At 37.1% G+C, this 18193-nt stretch overlaps 1 protein-coding gene across 1 annotated transcript; it reads left to right on the top strand.

The window, feature by feature from the left end:
* The first annotated feature begins 7915 nt into the window (after window positions 1–7915).
* LOC110933989 (formin-like protein 14) lies at window positions 7916–8509 on the top strand. The gene has a single exon (XM_022177185.2). The coding sequence runs from the start codon at window positions 7916–7918 to the stop codon at window positions 8507–8509; it is 594 nt and encodes a 197-aa protein (XP_022032877.2).
* Window positions 8510–18193: the final 9684 nt, after the last annotated feature.

The following is an 18193-nucleotide window of genomic DNA, read 5'->3' as shown; positions in this document are numbered from 1 at the left end:
AGTCCAAGTAGCCGCTTAGATCTATCTCTATAAATCTTTATTCCTAGAATATAAGCAGCTTCTCCAAGATCCTTCATTGAGAAACATTTACCAAGCCAGGACTTAACATCCTGCAACATTGGAATATCGTTTCCAATGAGAAGTATGTCATCTACATACAGGATTAGAAAAGTAATAGAACTCCCACTTACCTTCTTGTAAACACACGGCTCATCTTCGTTTTTAATGAAACCAAACTGTTTGATTTTCTGATCAAAACGAAGATTCCAGCTTCGAGATGCTTGTTTCAATCCATAAATGGATTTATTCAATTTGCAAACTTTCTTTGGATTCTTAGGATCTACAAAACCTTCAGGCTGCTCCATATAGACATCTTCTGTAAGGTGTCCATTTAGGAACACGGTTTTGACATCCATTTGCCATATCTCATAGTCATAATACGCGGCTATGGCTAGTAGAATCCTAATAGACTTAAGCATGGCTACTGGCGAGAAGGTTTCCTCATAATCAACTCCTTGAGTTTGAGTAAATCCTTTAGCAACCAACCGAGCCTTATAAGTTTGCACATTTCCATCCATGTCTGTTTTCAACTTGAAAACCCATTTACTTCCTACAGTCCGACATTCGGGAGGAAGTTCAACCAAATCCCAGACTTGGTTGTCATACATGGATTGCATCTCGACGCCCATGGCTTCGAGCCATTTTTCAGATTCGTTACCTGAAATCGCAGCTTTGTAGGTTGAGGGCTCTTCTTGATCTATTATTAAGACGTACCTATCAGGTGAATACCGATTAGGTTCATGACGATCCCTCGTACTTCTGCGGACGCCTAGTGTTACATCAGATTCCTGAATCCTCTCAGGTTCAGGTTCAACAATATTTTGTTGAGAGGCAGATTCGACTATTGGTTGATTAATTTGTGGTTCTCGAATTTCCTCAAGATCCACAAGATTATCTCCAATTCCTCGCGCCATAAGCTCATCCTCTAGGAATGTTCCTCGACGCTTAGTGAAAACTCTATTTTCAGCAGGATTATAGAAATAATAACCAACCGGATATGCATATCCAATGAAAACAACCTTTTCACCGCGAGGATCAAGTTTGTCCGAAGACTCACTGGTAACATAAGCGTTACATCCCTATATGCGAAGGTAAGAGACTTTAGGTGGTTTACCATGCCACATCTCATATGGTGTCTTTTCTACCTTTTTAGTAGGAGCAATATTAACAAGACGTGTAGCGGTTTCAAGAGCATAACTCCAAAAGGAGTGTGGTAAGTTTGTACGACACATCATTGATCGAACCATATCTAATAAGGTTCGATTTCTCCTCTCAGACACACCATTAAGTTGTGGTGTTCCAGGTGGAGTTAGTTGGGATATAATCCCACACTTCTTGAGATGTTCATCAAACTCTTGATTAATGTATTCACCACCTCGATCGGATCGAAGTGCCTTAATCGTTTTCCCTAGTTGATTTTGTACTTCATTTTGGAATTCTTTGAACTTTTCAAAGGTTTCATGTTTAAACTTCATAAGATAAACATATCCATATCTACTATAATCATCAGTAAATGTAACGAAGTATCTTTCCCCGTTCCTTGACATAGTCCTGAATGGACCACATACATCAGTATGTATGAGTCCTAACAGGTCTTTGGCCCTTTCACTAGTTCCGGTAAAAGGGGCCTTAGTCATCTTGCCACTTAGACAACATTCGCATAAATCATAAGTCTCTTGACCCGTGGATTCTAGAATCCCTGCGGTCTGTAGCTTCCTCATGCGATTGATGTTAATATGGCCAAGACGACAATGCCAACGATATGTTTGATTAAAGCTAGTTTTAACACGTTTAGTGGAAAGAGAGCATACTATATTATTTGATCTACTGTTAGAAGTATCTATTTCATAGACACCATTGTGAGGCTTAGCCTCAAAATAGAACACACCATTTAAAAATGCAGAAATGCTACCATTAACAATATCAAAAGCATAATTAAAACCTTGTTCTCTTAAAGCAGAAACAGAAATAATATTCTTAGTCAAACTAGAAACATAAAAAACATTGTCTAATGTAATAAACAATCCAGAAGGTAATTCAAGAATAAATTCTCCAACTGCCTTCACAGCAACATTCTGCCCGTTCCCAACATGCAGCTCTAAGTCACCCTGCTTCAGCTTCCTAATCCTTTTTAGTCCCTGCAAATCATTACAAATGTGAAAACCACATCCAGTGTCAAAAACCCAAGATTTGCTCGAAAAGGAAAATAGATCAATAACATGTATACCTGAGGATTCTCCAATCTGCAGCTTCTTAAGCTTCAACTCAGCCAGGTACTTGGGACAATTCCTCTTCCAATGCCCGATCTCATCACAATGAAAACACTTGGCATCTTTATGAGGCTTTGCCTTCGGAGTGGCAACCTTTTTACCTTTGCCCTTGTCTTGCTTACTCGCCTTGCCTTTTCCCTTGGATTGCTTCTTCTTGGTAATTCTTCCTTCCCTGATCGCCAGCACTGGATTGCCCTTAGTTGGGATGTTTGTCTCAGCAGTTTTTAGCATCTGATGCAACTCTGGGATCGTTCTTTCCCACCCATTCATGTTATAGTTCATTACGAACTGATGATATGAATTGGGTAGCGAGTTAAGGATCACATCCGTAGCTAACTCATTACTAAGGGGTGCGTTCAGACGCTCCAGTTGATCAACGAAAGACTTCATTTTCAGTACATGAGCACTGACCGAAGTACCTTCCTGCATGCGACATGTAATGAGAGATCTCATCACCTCAAAACGCTCATGACGAGCTTGCTGCTGAAACATGTTTTTCAGCTGCTCACTCATCTCATATGCTCCCAAGTTTTCCAGATTCTTCTGAAGTTCTGGAATCATCATAGCAAGCATAAGACATGTCACATCTTGGGAATCATCAACATGTTTTTCCCATGTCCTACGGGCTGGACCCGTATTAGCAGCAGGTGCTTCGGGAATTGGTCCTTCAAGGACATAAGCCTTTTTCTCCGCCCTGAGAACAATTTTCAGGTTGCGGTACCAATCCATGAAGTTAGAATTATCAAGTTTAGCATTTTCAAGGATGGACTTAAGCGAGAATTTGGTGTTATCAGAATTGTTTGTAGACATCTGTAGAATTTAGAAGAAAATTTTATTAGTAATTTTCATGCATTAACCTAATTCAATTTTGACCCAAGATATACAAAATTTTAGGAATTAGGATGAGATCCCATTTCCCCATAACTCAGTGAATGGACTTAGCACTCTTCACTGGCATAGATTGAAGGGTAGGTGACGATCACCAATTGTGTCAACTACACAATTCTCGGTTTGGGGTCGCATGACGAGTGTTGTCAAGCATTGGTACGTTAACCCCAACTACGCCCACTTTCACAACCGTAGAAGACGAATGCAGGGTAAACACTAACATTTGCTCTCGTGTCGCAAAAGTGATATTTGTCCTCAAATCAGAACTGTAGCCCGGCCCATGTAAGCATGGAAATCGCGGAACTACCCCTAACCAAAACCGTAGGCCTGGATGCAGGGTAAACACTAGCACCAGGGGTTCGGATAGATCAGTTCGGGTGTTCTTAATTCAGGGTGGCGTAGAATATCGATTTTAGTTTGGGTTATATTTTAAAATTATCAGTTCGGGTCGTTTTAAAATACTTGTACGGCCTATGGCATGAACATAGGCTATACAATTCCTTTGTAAAATTCAATTTTACGTTTTAATTTGTGACGATTTGAAACACCTTTCAATCACTCGACCGATTAATTTTAAATACCCTATTTAATCTAAGTTGGTCATGTCGCAAATTTATTTTAATCAATAACTTTTATTAATTATGGTTTTCAAATTAACTTTTAATTTTTGAAAAACCAATTTTGATTTTTGTATTTTAAAATAAACTGTTTATTTTAATTACCTATCCAATACTTAATAAACCTTTTATTAAAATTGTCGTTTTAATGATCGTGTATTAGTTATTAATTTTATGGCGTAATAAACATCTCATGGCAAAACACAAAATAAATAAATAAATATGCAATTCCGGGTTCATAATATGTTCGGTTCGTTCGAGCCCAAGAACGTGAACCGAGCCCATTAAGTGTAGCACAAACCCTTTTGTGCTTCCACTTAATCTTGGATCCAATCCTAAAAAAAACTTCCTTTTTTTTGTTTGTTTAAATTTCCGATTGGAAAAATTTAATGAGTTCTATTTTTTTTTAATAAAAAAATATATATCGCTTTCATATTAAAATCATTATTTCAATATTATCGGTTTTATTTTTTGTGTGTAACGCGCGTAGCTCAAAAAATTTATTTAGTACGCGTGTTATATTAAAACCGATTCTAGACCCGGATTTGCATAGTACGATCATTAAGCTAAACGAAATAGGTTAAGGCCAAAAATTATTTTGTCAAAGTGGACTTTGACAAGTGTTCATGTTTGGCCTTAATAAAAATTTGCCTATAACTATTATACATGACAAATTCCTATGCCAAATCTACTCGATTTTAAGCATGCAATTCTATAAACTACTTTATCAAAAATAAACCTACTTTGATTTGTAAGGTGGCTCTGATACCACTGTTGGAAATTTCGTGTAACTTTTAGAAAATAATTTTAGTCAATTTGTCAAACAGACTGAACGCAGCGGAAAACATGTACACGAGGTTCGGTTCTAAACCGATTCCACCAGTGATCTCATTACAATCAAAATAGGTTAAAATAAAATAAAGAATCGTGACATCCAAGAAAGACACCTTGGTTCAACGAACGATCTTGCTAGATGATCGTTGACCACGAAATTTGATTTGTTCGTTTGAAACGATTTCAAACGAAACCTAAATCTAAAGAAAATAAAGTTCAAAACCTTACCTTATGCGTAATCGAAGAAACAAAATTATTAAGTGCTCCTTTTCTTGATTATTTCTCTTGCGATGAATGATAAAAGTAGATCCTCTTTGCAAAGAACCTCAACCCACCGTCACACCCTTACGAAGATTTTTTCAAAGCAATCTTCCTTTTGAATGGAGAGTTAAATAATTTTGATTTGAGATAAAAATTGTCAGATGCTATTCTTTCAAAAACGGAGAGCCATATTCTATTATATGGAGATAATTATTATATATATCCTTTAGATTAAAACCATAATTAAGAATTGTAATCTAATTACAATTCTATTATAATTATCTTATAAGTATAATAATTATCTCTCATTTTAATTATCTAATAATTAATAATATATATATATATATATATTATAATTAACAAATTAATTATAATATTAAATCGGACTCTCCGTAATTATTCTAAATAATTACATGTTTCTTTCATTACGCTTATTATTTCGTGATCAGGTGATTAACGATTAAAACACCGTTACATGTCCGTTGCCCAAAGTGTAACTCTTTGGGTCGTACCTTGACGGCAACATTGAATTATAAACGACAATTGAACATTATATCCAACACAAATATGCCATAAGAGAGACTTTAGATCTATTTGAGAACCACAAATAGCTTAACGCCTTCACTTCGCCAACGATGTCTTCAATATTAGTCTCTATACCATTATTTATCTTCTCGTTTCTCACCTTCCAAATCCTCCAACAAGCCACGACAACAATACCTTGCATCACTTCTTTTTCCGGATCTCCCAATCCGCTATAGTTATGCCATTCAATGACGTCTTTAACGAAGAACGCCATAACTGGAGGCACTTTGCACTTTGTCAGAAAATACGTTCTTTTATAAGTTCAGATTTTACTTTGGAGCCTTAGAAAATGAAAAGTATTTGGAAAAACAACTGCTCAGATTGGGTCCATGACATGGTTCAAATGCCCAAGGGGTTGGTTCACAAACACTCGTGATGGTTCGTGTCTTGGCGTCTAGTGCTTGTAGAAACGAAATATTCACAATCTTTCGGTTGGCAGTTGTATGTTCAAGGGATGCCTGTTGGGCTAGGTGACGTGGTTTGGTGTGTTTATATAAGGGTAAAAAAGTCATTATATAACTTGTTTTTAATGAAATAAATCAAAATGGGTAAATTTACAATTTTATTAGTTAAGGAAGGGGATATATATGCAATTTTAATTTTAAGTTGGGTAAATACGCAATTAAGCAGTTTTTAAGGGAAAATATGCAATTGTCCCTATTTATAAAAACACGATAAATACTATCACACTATAACTCACATTGGGCAAATGCACCCATCGTTGGCATAATATACTGATGGTAAGATACCAAGGTCGTCTATGGATACAAGTTTTTTAGTACCGAATCTTTGTTAACGTCTAGTTAAATCCAAAAGTAAAAGTTTTAAAATGACTCAAAAGAAAAATAACGAGGAAAATAAAAGGTAGAAATCAATAATAGGAAAAGGGGGTGTTTAGGATCAACATACTTCTTGACGCTTCGTTAACTAGCTCTGACCATAGGGTTGTAAGGGTTCGATTGTCAGACAAGACAAGAAACTATTTCTTTTGGGATCCTAGCACACTCGTACATATCCGCTTATAACCAAATTTCTAAGTGTGATTATTTAAATAAATAAATATTTATTTGCTTGGGTCAAATAGCCAAGAAGAATTAATTAATTTTCTAATTAATTATTTAGGGGTTTAAGAATTAATTTTATAAATTTAAAAATAGATATTTAAGTTTATATAAAAAGTCCAAACAATTTTAGGTAAAAGACGATTGAACAACGGTTTAGGTGTTGTTTGTCTTTTAAGAGGTAAAATGTCTGCAGTCTGCGGATCACATCTATAGACATCTGTAAAAGAAGTGGGTGGACCAAACCTCTACAGTCTACAAGAACAAAGCTATTTGTTTTTAAACGTATGTAGAATTCTAAAATAAACTGGCGGTGATGTACGGGTGGTGGTGGTGGTGGACGGAGGTGGTGGGTGGTGGACGTGAACGGTGGGTGGTGGTGGTGGTAGACGATGGTAGTGGTTAACGGTAGTGGTTGATGGTCCTGGGGGGTGGTGGACGGTGGTGGTGGTGATGGTGATGGACGATGGTGGTGGGTGGTGGTGTTTAACTCTTTGCAGAGCTTAGAAGATCTTGGAAATGGATGGGCCAGTTTGCACCAATAAGAGCTCGCGTAGAAGTTTTTTAATGCGTGTGGTCTGCGCGGCGTAGACAAGACAGCCTGAACAGATCTTTTTTTAGAAAAACAAACACCACCTTAGTCTTTATAAAGATTAATTGACGAAGGAGAAGAATTCACTAAAAAGTGGGTTTTGCCTAAGTAACCTAAAAAGATTGTGATGATGACATGTGACACTCCTTATAAGTAGGAAGGAAGGGCATTTTGGTACTAAAACATTTTGGTCCTTATAAGTAAGAGTGTGAAAATGAGATGTGTCACCCCTTTTGTTTTCTAAAAAATGCAACAAAAATATCTAGCATAAAAAAAATCTAGTAAAAAAATATAGCACAAAAAATCTAGTACAAAAAATATAACACAAAAAATTTCAACACAAAAAAAATCTAGTACAAAAATGCAGCACAAAAAATTCAGAAAAAAAATTATAACAAAAAAATTTAGCACAAAAAATTTAGCAAAAAAATGTAGTATAAAAATTTGTCACAAATATGTAGTACAAAAATCCGGCACAAAAAATGCTATACAAGAAATACAACTCATTTTTGTTAATTTTTTTAGTTTTCATATTTTATAAAACAATTTGGTACTCAAATTAAAGATTAAAAAACGCTCGATTTTATGGTGAAATTTTTATGAAAAATAATGTCATATAAAAAAGTTATGGATGTTTAAAAAATAAGGGTGGAATATGCATGTGTCATGTGGAGAGAGAAAGTCAATAAATAGGATTTTCAAAGATACCATTGAGACGGAATGAAGAAAAGAGTGTTTGGTTGGTCGATGGAATGGAATCGCCCATTGCAAAATGCATTTCATTCCCTCAAAATCATTTCATCCATCTCCCATGTTTTTTTCCATTCCATTCCCTCTTCACCCTTCATTGACAACACCATAACCCGCTACCGTTGCCACCATCCACCAACACTGTCATCCGCCACCATCACCCACCTGTGCCGCCACCTGCCACCGCCGTCACCTGCCACCGTCGTCACCCGCCACCGTCATTGCCACCACCCACCTCCATCCCCGCCACCGTCGTCGCCGCCATCCACCATCACCGTTCCCACCTCCGATTACCGCTACCACCTACCTTCGATCATCGTCGCCACCATCGCCGCTGCCACCTCCGATCACCGCCGCCATCGCCACCCACCTCCGCCATCGTTATCAACCACCACTACCCATCGCCACCACCGCTACCACGTGCCACCACCGTCGCCACCGCTACCACCTCTAACCATTGCCGCCACCCACCTTCGCCGTCACCCACCACCACCACCACCGCTGTCACTACCCGTCGCCGTCTCCACCCACCACCATCGCCGCCGCTACAACTGCCTCCTATCACCACCCACCATCGCCGCCCATCATTGACCACAACCATCTGATTTTATTCCTGCGTCTTTTCTTGCATACCAAACAACAAAAAGTAATGGTTCATTCCATTCTCACATGGTAACCAAACAAGACATGCAATGGTAATGATCAATTCCCTTACCTCATCTATTCCATTACCTCGTCAATTCCATTCCCCCGTCCATTCCATTACCCCATACCAAACAGACTCTGATCCTTTTTCATCCTATTTAGGGGAAGGATCCACTAAAAAGTAGATTTTGCCTAAGTAACCTAAGAACCATTGTGATGATGACATGTGGCACTCCATATAAATAGGAAGGAAGGGCATTTTGGTCCTTATAAATAGGAGTGTGAAAATGTCATGTGGCACCCCTATTGTTTTCTAAAAAACACAACAAAAGAATACAGTACAAAAAATCTAACACAAAAAATCCAGTACAAAAAAATATAGCAACAAAAATGAAGTACAAAAAATATAGCACAAAAAAATCTAGTACAAAAAATTATAGCATGAAAAAAATTAGCAAAAAAATATAGTACAAAAAAATCCAGCACAAAAAAAAAGTGAGAAAATTTTTTTTAAGACAAAGTAATTTAGCACAAAAAATTTAACAGAAAAATATAGTACAAAAATTCAGCACAAAAAATGTAATACGACATAGAAATACAACACATTTTTGTGGGTTTTTTAGTAGTTATATTTTATATAGCAATATGATACTCAAATTAAAGATAAAAAACGCTCTTTTTTATGGTGAAATTTTTATCAAAAAATAATGTCGTATAAAAAAGTTATGAACGTTTAAAAAACGAGGATGAAATATGCATTTGCCTTACATGCAGAGTGAGAAAGTCAATAAATAAGATTTTCCTAGAATACCTTACACTCCTCTTTTTTCTACATTTTCATCTTAATCATTGATTTGAAAAATAAATGGTTCAGATTACTTCTCATCCTACTTAGGCAAAATTCACTTTTTATTTGATCTTACCCCTATATAAATTAAGAAGAAAAAGAATAAAGCGTACAAATGTAAAACATTAAATAGTTTTTTTCTCAACTCATTTATTATTATCTTTGACTAACTAATTAGTTATAAACACTATAATCCTTCACACTTAAATTTTTGTTTACATACATCAAAATTTATCTTACACGTTTTGAAATTTATCCTACACATATTGAAATTTATCCTACATAGCTTGTAATTCATCCTACATACCTCGTAATTTTATGCTACACTTTAAATTAAATATTTTTTCTTTTTTTGAAAAATATGTTTTTTTTAAATAAGTTACAAATTTTATGTAATTAGCTATTAGATTGGAAGATTACCAATTAATGATTCATCTAAGTTTATCAATATACCCTTACAATAAGATTAAATGCAAAAATTAAATGAAGTAAAATGAAGCATCCTTATTGGTTGAAATTGTTTCTTTTTTATTCTTACAAAAAGTTTCTTCTCATTTGAACTCTCCACTATATATATGTATATATATGGGACCGCTAAAATGAAAATCACCTTCAGTTGTAAGAAGCGTGAGAACTACACCGTACGGGGCGAGGTGGACCAAAATTTTTTTCATAAACGTAGATGCGTTTATTATAAACACATTTGTAAAAAAAATTCAAAAAAAAAAGTTGTGTGTGTAGTTTTGAGCACCACAAGTTTGTGTTTACGGGTACCGTAAATTTTATAAAATTTACGGTACCCGTAAACACAAACTTGTGGTGCTCAAAACTACTCACACGACATTTTTTTTGATTTTTTTTTTAAAATGTGTTTATAATACACGCATCTACGTTTATGAAAAAAAAATTTGTCCAACTCGCCCCGGATCAAAAAGTTCTCACGGTTCTTACAACTCGAGGTGGTTTTCATTTTAGCGGTCCCCTATATATATATATATATATATATATATATATATATATATATATATATATATATATATATATATATATATATATATATATATATATATATATATATATATATATATATATATATATATATGGGTAGGAGTTGGGTAGAAAATGGGTTTTTCCTAGAAAGTCTAGGAAGCAATCAGAATGTGACATGTGGCATTGAAGATTTTTAACTAGAAGGACAATTGTGTACTTTCACATTCTATTTTTATTTTTGGAATTTATCTTCATTAACTAACTATCCATGTCCATATTTTGTAACCGTTTTTCTCCATGATTTTCTGAATAATTTGTTTTCGAAATCTAAACCAATCGCATATTCCATTGTTCAGAAGATTACTGGAAATTATCAGCATGTTCTTGGTGCTGTGTTTTAACAGTTTACAGGGCTAAAGTCAATTTTTTATAGATCCCACAATATAAAGATGGTAAAACACAGGGTATGAATCTGCTTGCTATTAAAACACAACTGTATGAATCTGAATGCTAAAACACAACTGTATGAATCTGCTTTGCTGTTAAAACACAACTGTATGAATCTGAATGCTAAAACACAACTGTATGAATCTGCTTGCTGTTAAAACACAACTGTATGAATCTGAATGCTAAAACACAACTGTATGAATCTGCTTGCTGTTAAAACACAACTGTATGAATCTGCTTGCTGTTAAAACACAACTGTATGAATCTGCTTGCTGTTAAAACACAACTGTATGAATCTGCATGCTGTTAAAACACAACTGTATGAATCTGAATGCTAAAACACAACTGTATAAATCTACTTGCTGCTAAAACACAACTGTATGAATCTGCTTGCTGTTAAAACACATCGTCAAGAAAACGGAGATGATAAGAACAGTATTTGAATGGTGATGATGAACTCGAAGATGGTGGAGATGGAGAAGTGTTTTAATTTGATCCGGTGCTCTCCATCCTTTCTAAAGTTATCTTCTTCCATGATTGTAGTTATTTTTGGTATGGATTGGGGTTTCTAAGATGGGTTTGGAAAGAGAGAGAGGGAAAATTGCGTGAAATTAGGAACTGGGTTTGACTGACGGTTATCTAATTGATTTAAAACACGATATATTGACAAAATTTCCCCTAGTCTTTTAAAACAATGAATTAAATAAACTAAAAAATTACAAGATTGCCATTGACTTCATCTTAACCATTAAACACGCCCATTGGATGGCCCAGATCGCTTCCTAGACTTTCTAGGAAAAACACACTTTCCGCAGGATCCCATTGGATGGCGCCAGAAGGGGGTAGGCAGAGAGGAGTGGTTGGGGTGACGCCGCCGCCGACGATCAGTCAAGGTTTCCGGCGAGCCCTTTTCGAATCCATGTCAGTTTCATTTAACTCTAGGTTACCCGATTCACTTTCGTATCTTTGTTGTATGATTTAAGGTTGATGTGTTTTACCACTTTAAGGTTGATGTGTTTTACCATTTTAAGGTTGATGATGACAGTGTGTTTTAAAATGACATCTGAATATGTTGATGATGACAGTGTGTTTTAAGGTTTATGTGTTTTACCATTTTAGTGTTGATGATGACAGTGTGTTGAAGACGAAGACACCGGGTTGTGTTGAAGACGAAGACACTGACAGTGTGTCCAGCAATCTGCTTGCTGTTAAAACACAATGTCAAGAAATCTGATTGCTGTTAAAACACAGCGTCAAGAAATCTGCTTGCTGTTAAAACATAATGTCCAGCAATCTGCTTGTTGTTAAAACACAGCGTCAAGGAAATCTGCTTGCTGTTAAAACACAATGTCAAGAAATCTGCTTGCTGTTAAAACACAATGTCAAGAATCCTCCAGCAACCTGCTTGCTGTTAAAACACAGCGTCAAGAAATCTGCTTACTGTTAAAACACAATGGCCAGCAATCTGCTTGCTGTTAAAACACAGCGTCAAGAAATCTGCTTGCTGTTAAAACACAATGTCAAGAAATCTGCTTGCTGTTAAAATACAATATCAAGAATCCTCCAGCAAATCTGCTTGCTGTTAAAACACAACGTCAAGAAATATGCTTGCTGTTAAAACACAATGTCAAGAATCCTCCAGCAATGTTGTAAAATCTTTTTTACGAATTCCTGTGAATATGTTGTATGGATTGTATGATTTAAATTGAAACTGTCAATTTGAATTAAATGGGATATTTAGTTTCCATAATTTTCTAGTTAGTTAGTTATCCTAATAAAACAATCCATAATTAAAATAATATTCAAATTACACAATTGCCCTTTTAGTTAAAATCCTTCAATGCCACATGTCGCGTTCTTATTGCTTCCTAGACTTTCTAGGAAAAACACACTTTATACCCAACTCCTACTCTCTCTCTCTCTATATATATATATATATATATATATATATATATATATATAAAGGGCTAGGTTAACATACAAATGCCCTTATCGTACATTACGTACGCTACAATCTCAGCCGTCCGATCATCTTCCAGCATTGAATTCGCATGTTGTTTTTTTGTAACAATTTCATATGTTGGTTTTTTAACATGCCATTTTATCAAAATTACCACATGCGAAATTGTTACAAAAAAACAACATGCTATTTCATCAAAATTATCACACGCGAAATTGGTACAAAAAAAAACATGCGAATTCATCAAAAATTATCACATGCGAAATTGTTATAAAAAAGCAACATGCTATTTCATCAAAATTATCACATGCGAAATTGGTACAAAAAAACAACATGCGAATTCATCTAAAATTATCACATGCGAAATTGTTATAAAAAAACATGCCATTTTAAAATGCAGGAAGATGATCTGACGGCTAAGATTGAAGCGTACGTAATTTACGATAAGCAATATTGTACAGTACTCTTTACCTATATACATACATATATATATATATATATATATATATATATATATATATATATATATATATATATATATATATATATATATATATATATATATATATATATAGGTCCATCCTCCACACCCTAGGTTTATCCCCTATAAGCCTATCCTCACACCTTCTTATGTGGACGCCTACGTGGCGAAGCATCCTTTGAGGACTACCATCATCCACACCGAATAGCTTAAGGGTGAGAGTCGAACAAACGACCCACAACGGTTCAACAAATTAACACGCAGCATAACAACCAACTGGGCTACCAGTAAGTAAATCTTGAAATCGTTGGTCGAATCATGTCTTTAATTCAGGGCAGGTCCATTAGGGTAATTGGGCTAGGCGACAGCTTAGGGCCTCCGAAAAAATAGGGCTTTCAAAATTAAAAAAAAATAAATCTATATTAAAAAAAGGATATTATATTTACGGTGATATTTGTTATACAAGTGTAGTCTGGTGGTAAGAACAAGATTTTGTTTTTGTAGAGGGTTGGGTTAGAATAACACCTACTACCCATTTTCAAAATTATTAATCACCCCACTCACTCCTTTAATAAAGGGTTATAAATGCATCTTTTTTAATCACCTCTCTTAATTTCATAAGCTAAAATATTTTGTCCACACATTTTTTAACATGATACGTCCATGTAAAATTTATTTAAAAAAAATCATTTCTAACTAATAACAATAGTATACTTAAAATAAGTAGAATGTTTTAATTCCTTTCACACAAAATGTAAGTTGTTATTTGTTAGGTTAAACTCTTTTGACCAACTTAGATTTGATTTATGTATTAGATCCCAACATTATTTGATTAGGGAAATCATCTAGTTTATATAATGGTTAAGTGCTTTATAAGTTTCTTCATAATATATTTCATGTTAGATACAAACCGAAATTACGAGCCTAAAATAATAAAAAAGGTGTCGAAATTTTAATTCGCTTTTGGCCTCCAAAATTCTAGGAGCGGCCCGGCTAATTTGGGTTGGAATTATTAGTTGATCATTGTCGAATTAAGATTAATCTGTTATTTTTTTATTTTTTTTTTTTGAAAGGAAAACTTCATTAAAAAACGCGCCCACCCGAAAAGAAAAACCGGGCGGCCAACAAAACAACACTAAACAAATTTACACCAATCCGACCATGATATATCTATACATTTAGCTCTATTCTTAAACCATAGAAACCCAACAGACTTAATAGAACAAAAAACCTCATCTGGATTGGGTTTTGAGCCGTTAAAAACCAACTCGTTCCTGGCTTTCCATATCAACCAACACGCTATCAACACTATACCTTGAAATGCCAAACTCTTGTTACCTTTTAGCCCGTTGAACCGATGAGCTTCAAGGATATCTTTAAACGAAAACGCCACAAGAAAAGGAACCTTGCACCACAAACAAACCTTAGCCCAAACAGCCGTGGCGAAACCGCAAGCCGTAAACAGATGCAACGCCGTCTCGTCCCCTGACTCACATAACGGACAACTAACAGCCCCAACCTGGATATTTCTTTTACTTAACTCGACCTTCGTAGGAAGCCTCTCCCTAACCGCCCTCCAAGCGAACACATTACATTTAATAGGAACCCACCTACACCACTCCCAAACAAGCATACTGCTACTAACCTCCTTGGAACGTAACAGCTCGTAAGCTGAGGAAACCGAGAAGCTGAAAGAGTCATCGGGAAGCCATTTCCATTTATCACGAGCGTCCGACAAAGTGACGTCACGGAGACAGCAACACAATGCAGCCCATTCAGCCAGAACGATACTGTCATCGGGCGGTTTCTTCCACCTCCAAGCAGCAGATGGGTTGGAGAACGGGCTGAATAAACGGTCACGAACACAACAATTTTTTTCAATCTCTAAGTCAAAAAGATTAGGAAAACAAAATCTTAGTGGATCCTTTTTCAACCATGGGTCCAACCAGAAGGCAACCTTCCTACCATCACCAATCTCCCCTAACATAAATTGACGAAACCGCTGTGACCCCACGATCGGCTTGTTCACCACTTTCACGATATTACCCCACACCCCCCCGAGAGAAGAATTGACCGGCAGAAATTCCCAGGACCTGGAGTGCGAGTGTATGGCCGAAACCACTTTAGCCCACAAAGAATTACCTTCCGCTTTGTACCTCCAAGCCCATTTGAATAAGAGAGCACTATTGACCAGACCAAGCTTCCGGATCCCAAGCCCACCCGAACTGATAGGTTCAGTCACACAGTCCCATGAGACCCAACAAGTCTTCCTATCCGCACGAGAGCCTCCCCACAAAAACTTCCGCATAATAGCTTCCAATTGGTTGATGACACCCACTGGCACTTTGAAGAGAGAAAAGAAATAGATAGGAAGGCTCTGCAACACCGACTTAATAAGAGTGACCCTGCCCCCGATAGACAACAAAGCCGCTTTCCATAAAGACAACCTCGCTTCGAACATATCAATAACCGAGCTCCAATTCGAAATCCGATTCATATTGGCCCCCACTGGCAGCCCAAGATACTTAAAAGGGAACTGCTCGGCTTTACACCCAATTTCGGAAGACAATGAGACCACCTCCGAGTCAGAAATACCAATACCGATTAAACTCGACTTGACTAGGTTAATAGATAACCCTGAGCAAATGCGAAAGCACCTAAGGATTCTGACAACGTTAAAAATGCTCCCCCTCGACCAATCCCCAACAATAAGGGCATCGTCCGCAAAGAAGAGATGAGATACCTTCGGCCCCTCGTTAGGGAGATCGATTCCCTTAACTAAACCAAGATCTTCAGCCTTCGAAAGACATGCCGTAAGGGCCTCCATAACAAGCAGGAAAAGAAAAGGAGATAATGGGTCCCCTTGCCGCATCCCCTTTTCACACTGGAAGTCAAATGTTGGGGATCCATTAACAAGAACCGCAGCCCTAGCCGACGATAAAATCCCTGCCACCCAGCTGCACCAACGCTGAGGAAAACCCATTTGGGTCATCACCGAATCAACGAAGCCCCAGTTCACATTATCATAGGCTTTCTCGAAGTCCAGTTTAAATAGGAACGCCTTCTTCTTCTTCTTCTTAATCCAATTCACCATCTCACTAATAACAAGAGGACCGTCGAGGATAAACTTCCCTTTGATAAAGCCCGATTGGTTCTCCGAGATGACAGAAGAAATAACTTTTTTAAGGCGATTAGCAAGAACCTTCGAAATTACTTTGTTTATTGCACCAACTAAGCTAATAGGCCGAAATTCATTAAGATCAGACGGATCCTTAACTTTGGGAATGAGGGTTATAAAAGACGACGCGCACCCCCTGCTAACCGAACCGGTCAAGAAAAACTCATTCAAAACATTAACAAAATCTCCCTCAAAAACATCCCAAAAATGCTTAAAAAATTTAAAATTCAACCCGTCGGGCCCAGGAGCCCGATTACTACCACAATCCCACACGGCAGCCTTCAGCTCCTCCACGGAAAATTCCGATACTAACAAATTCGCCTCCTCAAGACTCAGCCTTTTGAGGTGGCTACAATTCAGCCTAGGACGAACCTTAACGTCCTCCTTGAATTTGAGCCGAAAAAATTCGAACACATGTTTCTTGATGAGAGTCGGTTTAGAACACCACGAACCGTTCACCTGAAGCCCATGAATTGAATTGCAAGCCTTTCGGCAGTTGATCATAGAATGAAAAAAGCTTGAGTTCTCATCTCCATCTTTGGCCCATCTAACCCTCGATCTCTGTTTCAGATCCTTGGTTTTGTTATCTTCTATCTCCTTTATGCATAGCAAATTTTCCGAAAGAGCCCATTCCTCCTCTTCGACAAGGTCCCTAATTTCCATAAGTTTCTCAAGTTCTTCTATTTCTTCTCTAGCATTAGCCTCTAATTCCCCTTCTTTTTTAATCATCGAGTCCCGCCAGGCCTTCACCTTAGATCTAATCCATTCAAATTTTTTTAGCAGACACAAGTCAGCTGGGCCACTACCCGAATATGAGCCGGCAGCTTCAATAACCGTAGACTCAAACCCCTGCCGACCGTACCACGAATCAAAGACTCTAAACGGCTTAGGGCCGAAGTTAGACTCCTTGGTGACCAACACAATAGGGCAATGATCCGAAAACATCCTTGGAAGAGCACGAAAGCATGCATTAGGCCATAACCCGAAAAAACCAGAACAAACCAGGAATCGATCGATTTTACTTCCCTTCTTTCCATTGTCTGCCCATCTCGTGTACTTCCTATCTTTCATCGGATACTCCATTAAACCGCCATTAAAAATAAACGAATTAAAAGATCTGGCACACGAAGCGTTGAATCTAGAATTAAGCCTCTCCTCCGGGACCCTGACCGCGTTGAAATCCCCCAAGAAAATCCACATACCCGATGAAACCTCAATTAAGCCAAGCAGACGGTCCCACAGAAGATTTTTACCCTGAACATCCTGGGGAGCGTAAATATTAGCGATATTAATCTGAAGGCCACACCCCTTAATCTTGCCACTCACCACCAGAAAATTCCTGTCTTTAATAGAGCTGCCATAATTAAATATCGTTTTATCCCAAATACTGACTAACCCACCCGACAAACCACTCGATTCCACCCAATCCAGCTCAAAATCCTTACCTCCCCAAAATCTAGAGATAATCCCATCATTTATCGAACTACACTTGGATTCTTGAATAGCCACGAAAGATATACCAAACTTGACCTTGATCCCCTTCACCCACCTGGCTTTCTCATCCCCTCCCAACCCTCTCAAATTAATGGACAAAAAATTCATATCTTAACCTCATTAATACCTTTACCCATTAAATCCTTTTTGACTAACTCCTCGCTGTTCCCCAATTCCATACCCAACAGAACCCCAACTTGAATCGTGTTACTAACCTCCTTATTGATCGGATT

This window comes from Helianthus annuus, chromosome 15, assembly GCF_002127325.2.
Source record: "Helianthus annuus cultivar XRQ/B chromosome 15, HanXRQr2.0-SUNRISE, whole genome shotgun sequence".
Classification (NCBI taxonomy): Eukaryota; Viridiplantae; Streptophyta; class Magnoliopsida; order Asterales; family Asteraceae; genus Helianthus; species Helianthus annuus.
This window is presented reverse-complemented; position numbering and strand designations above follow the sequence as displayed.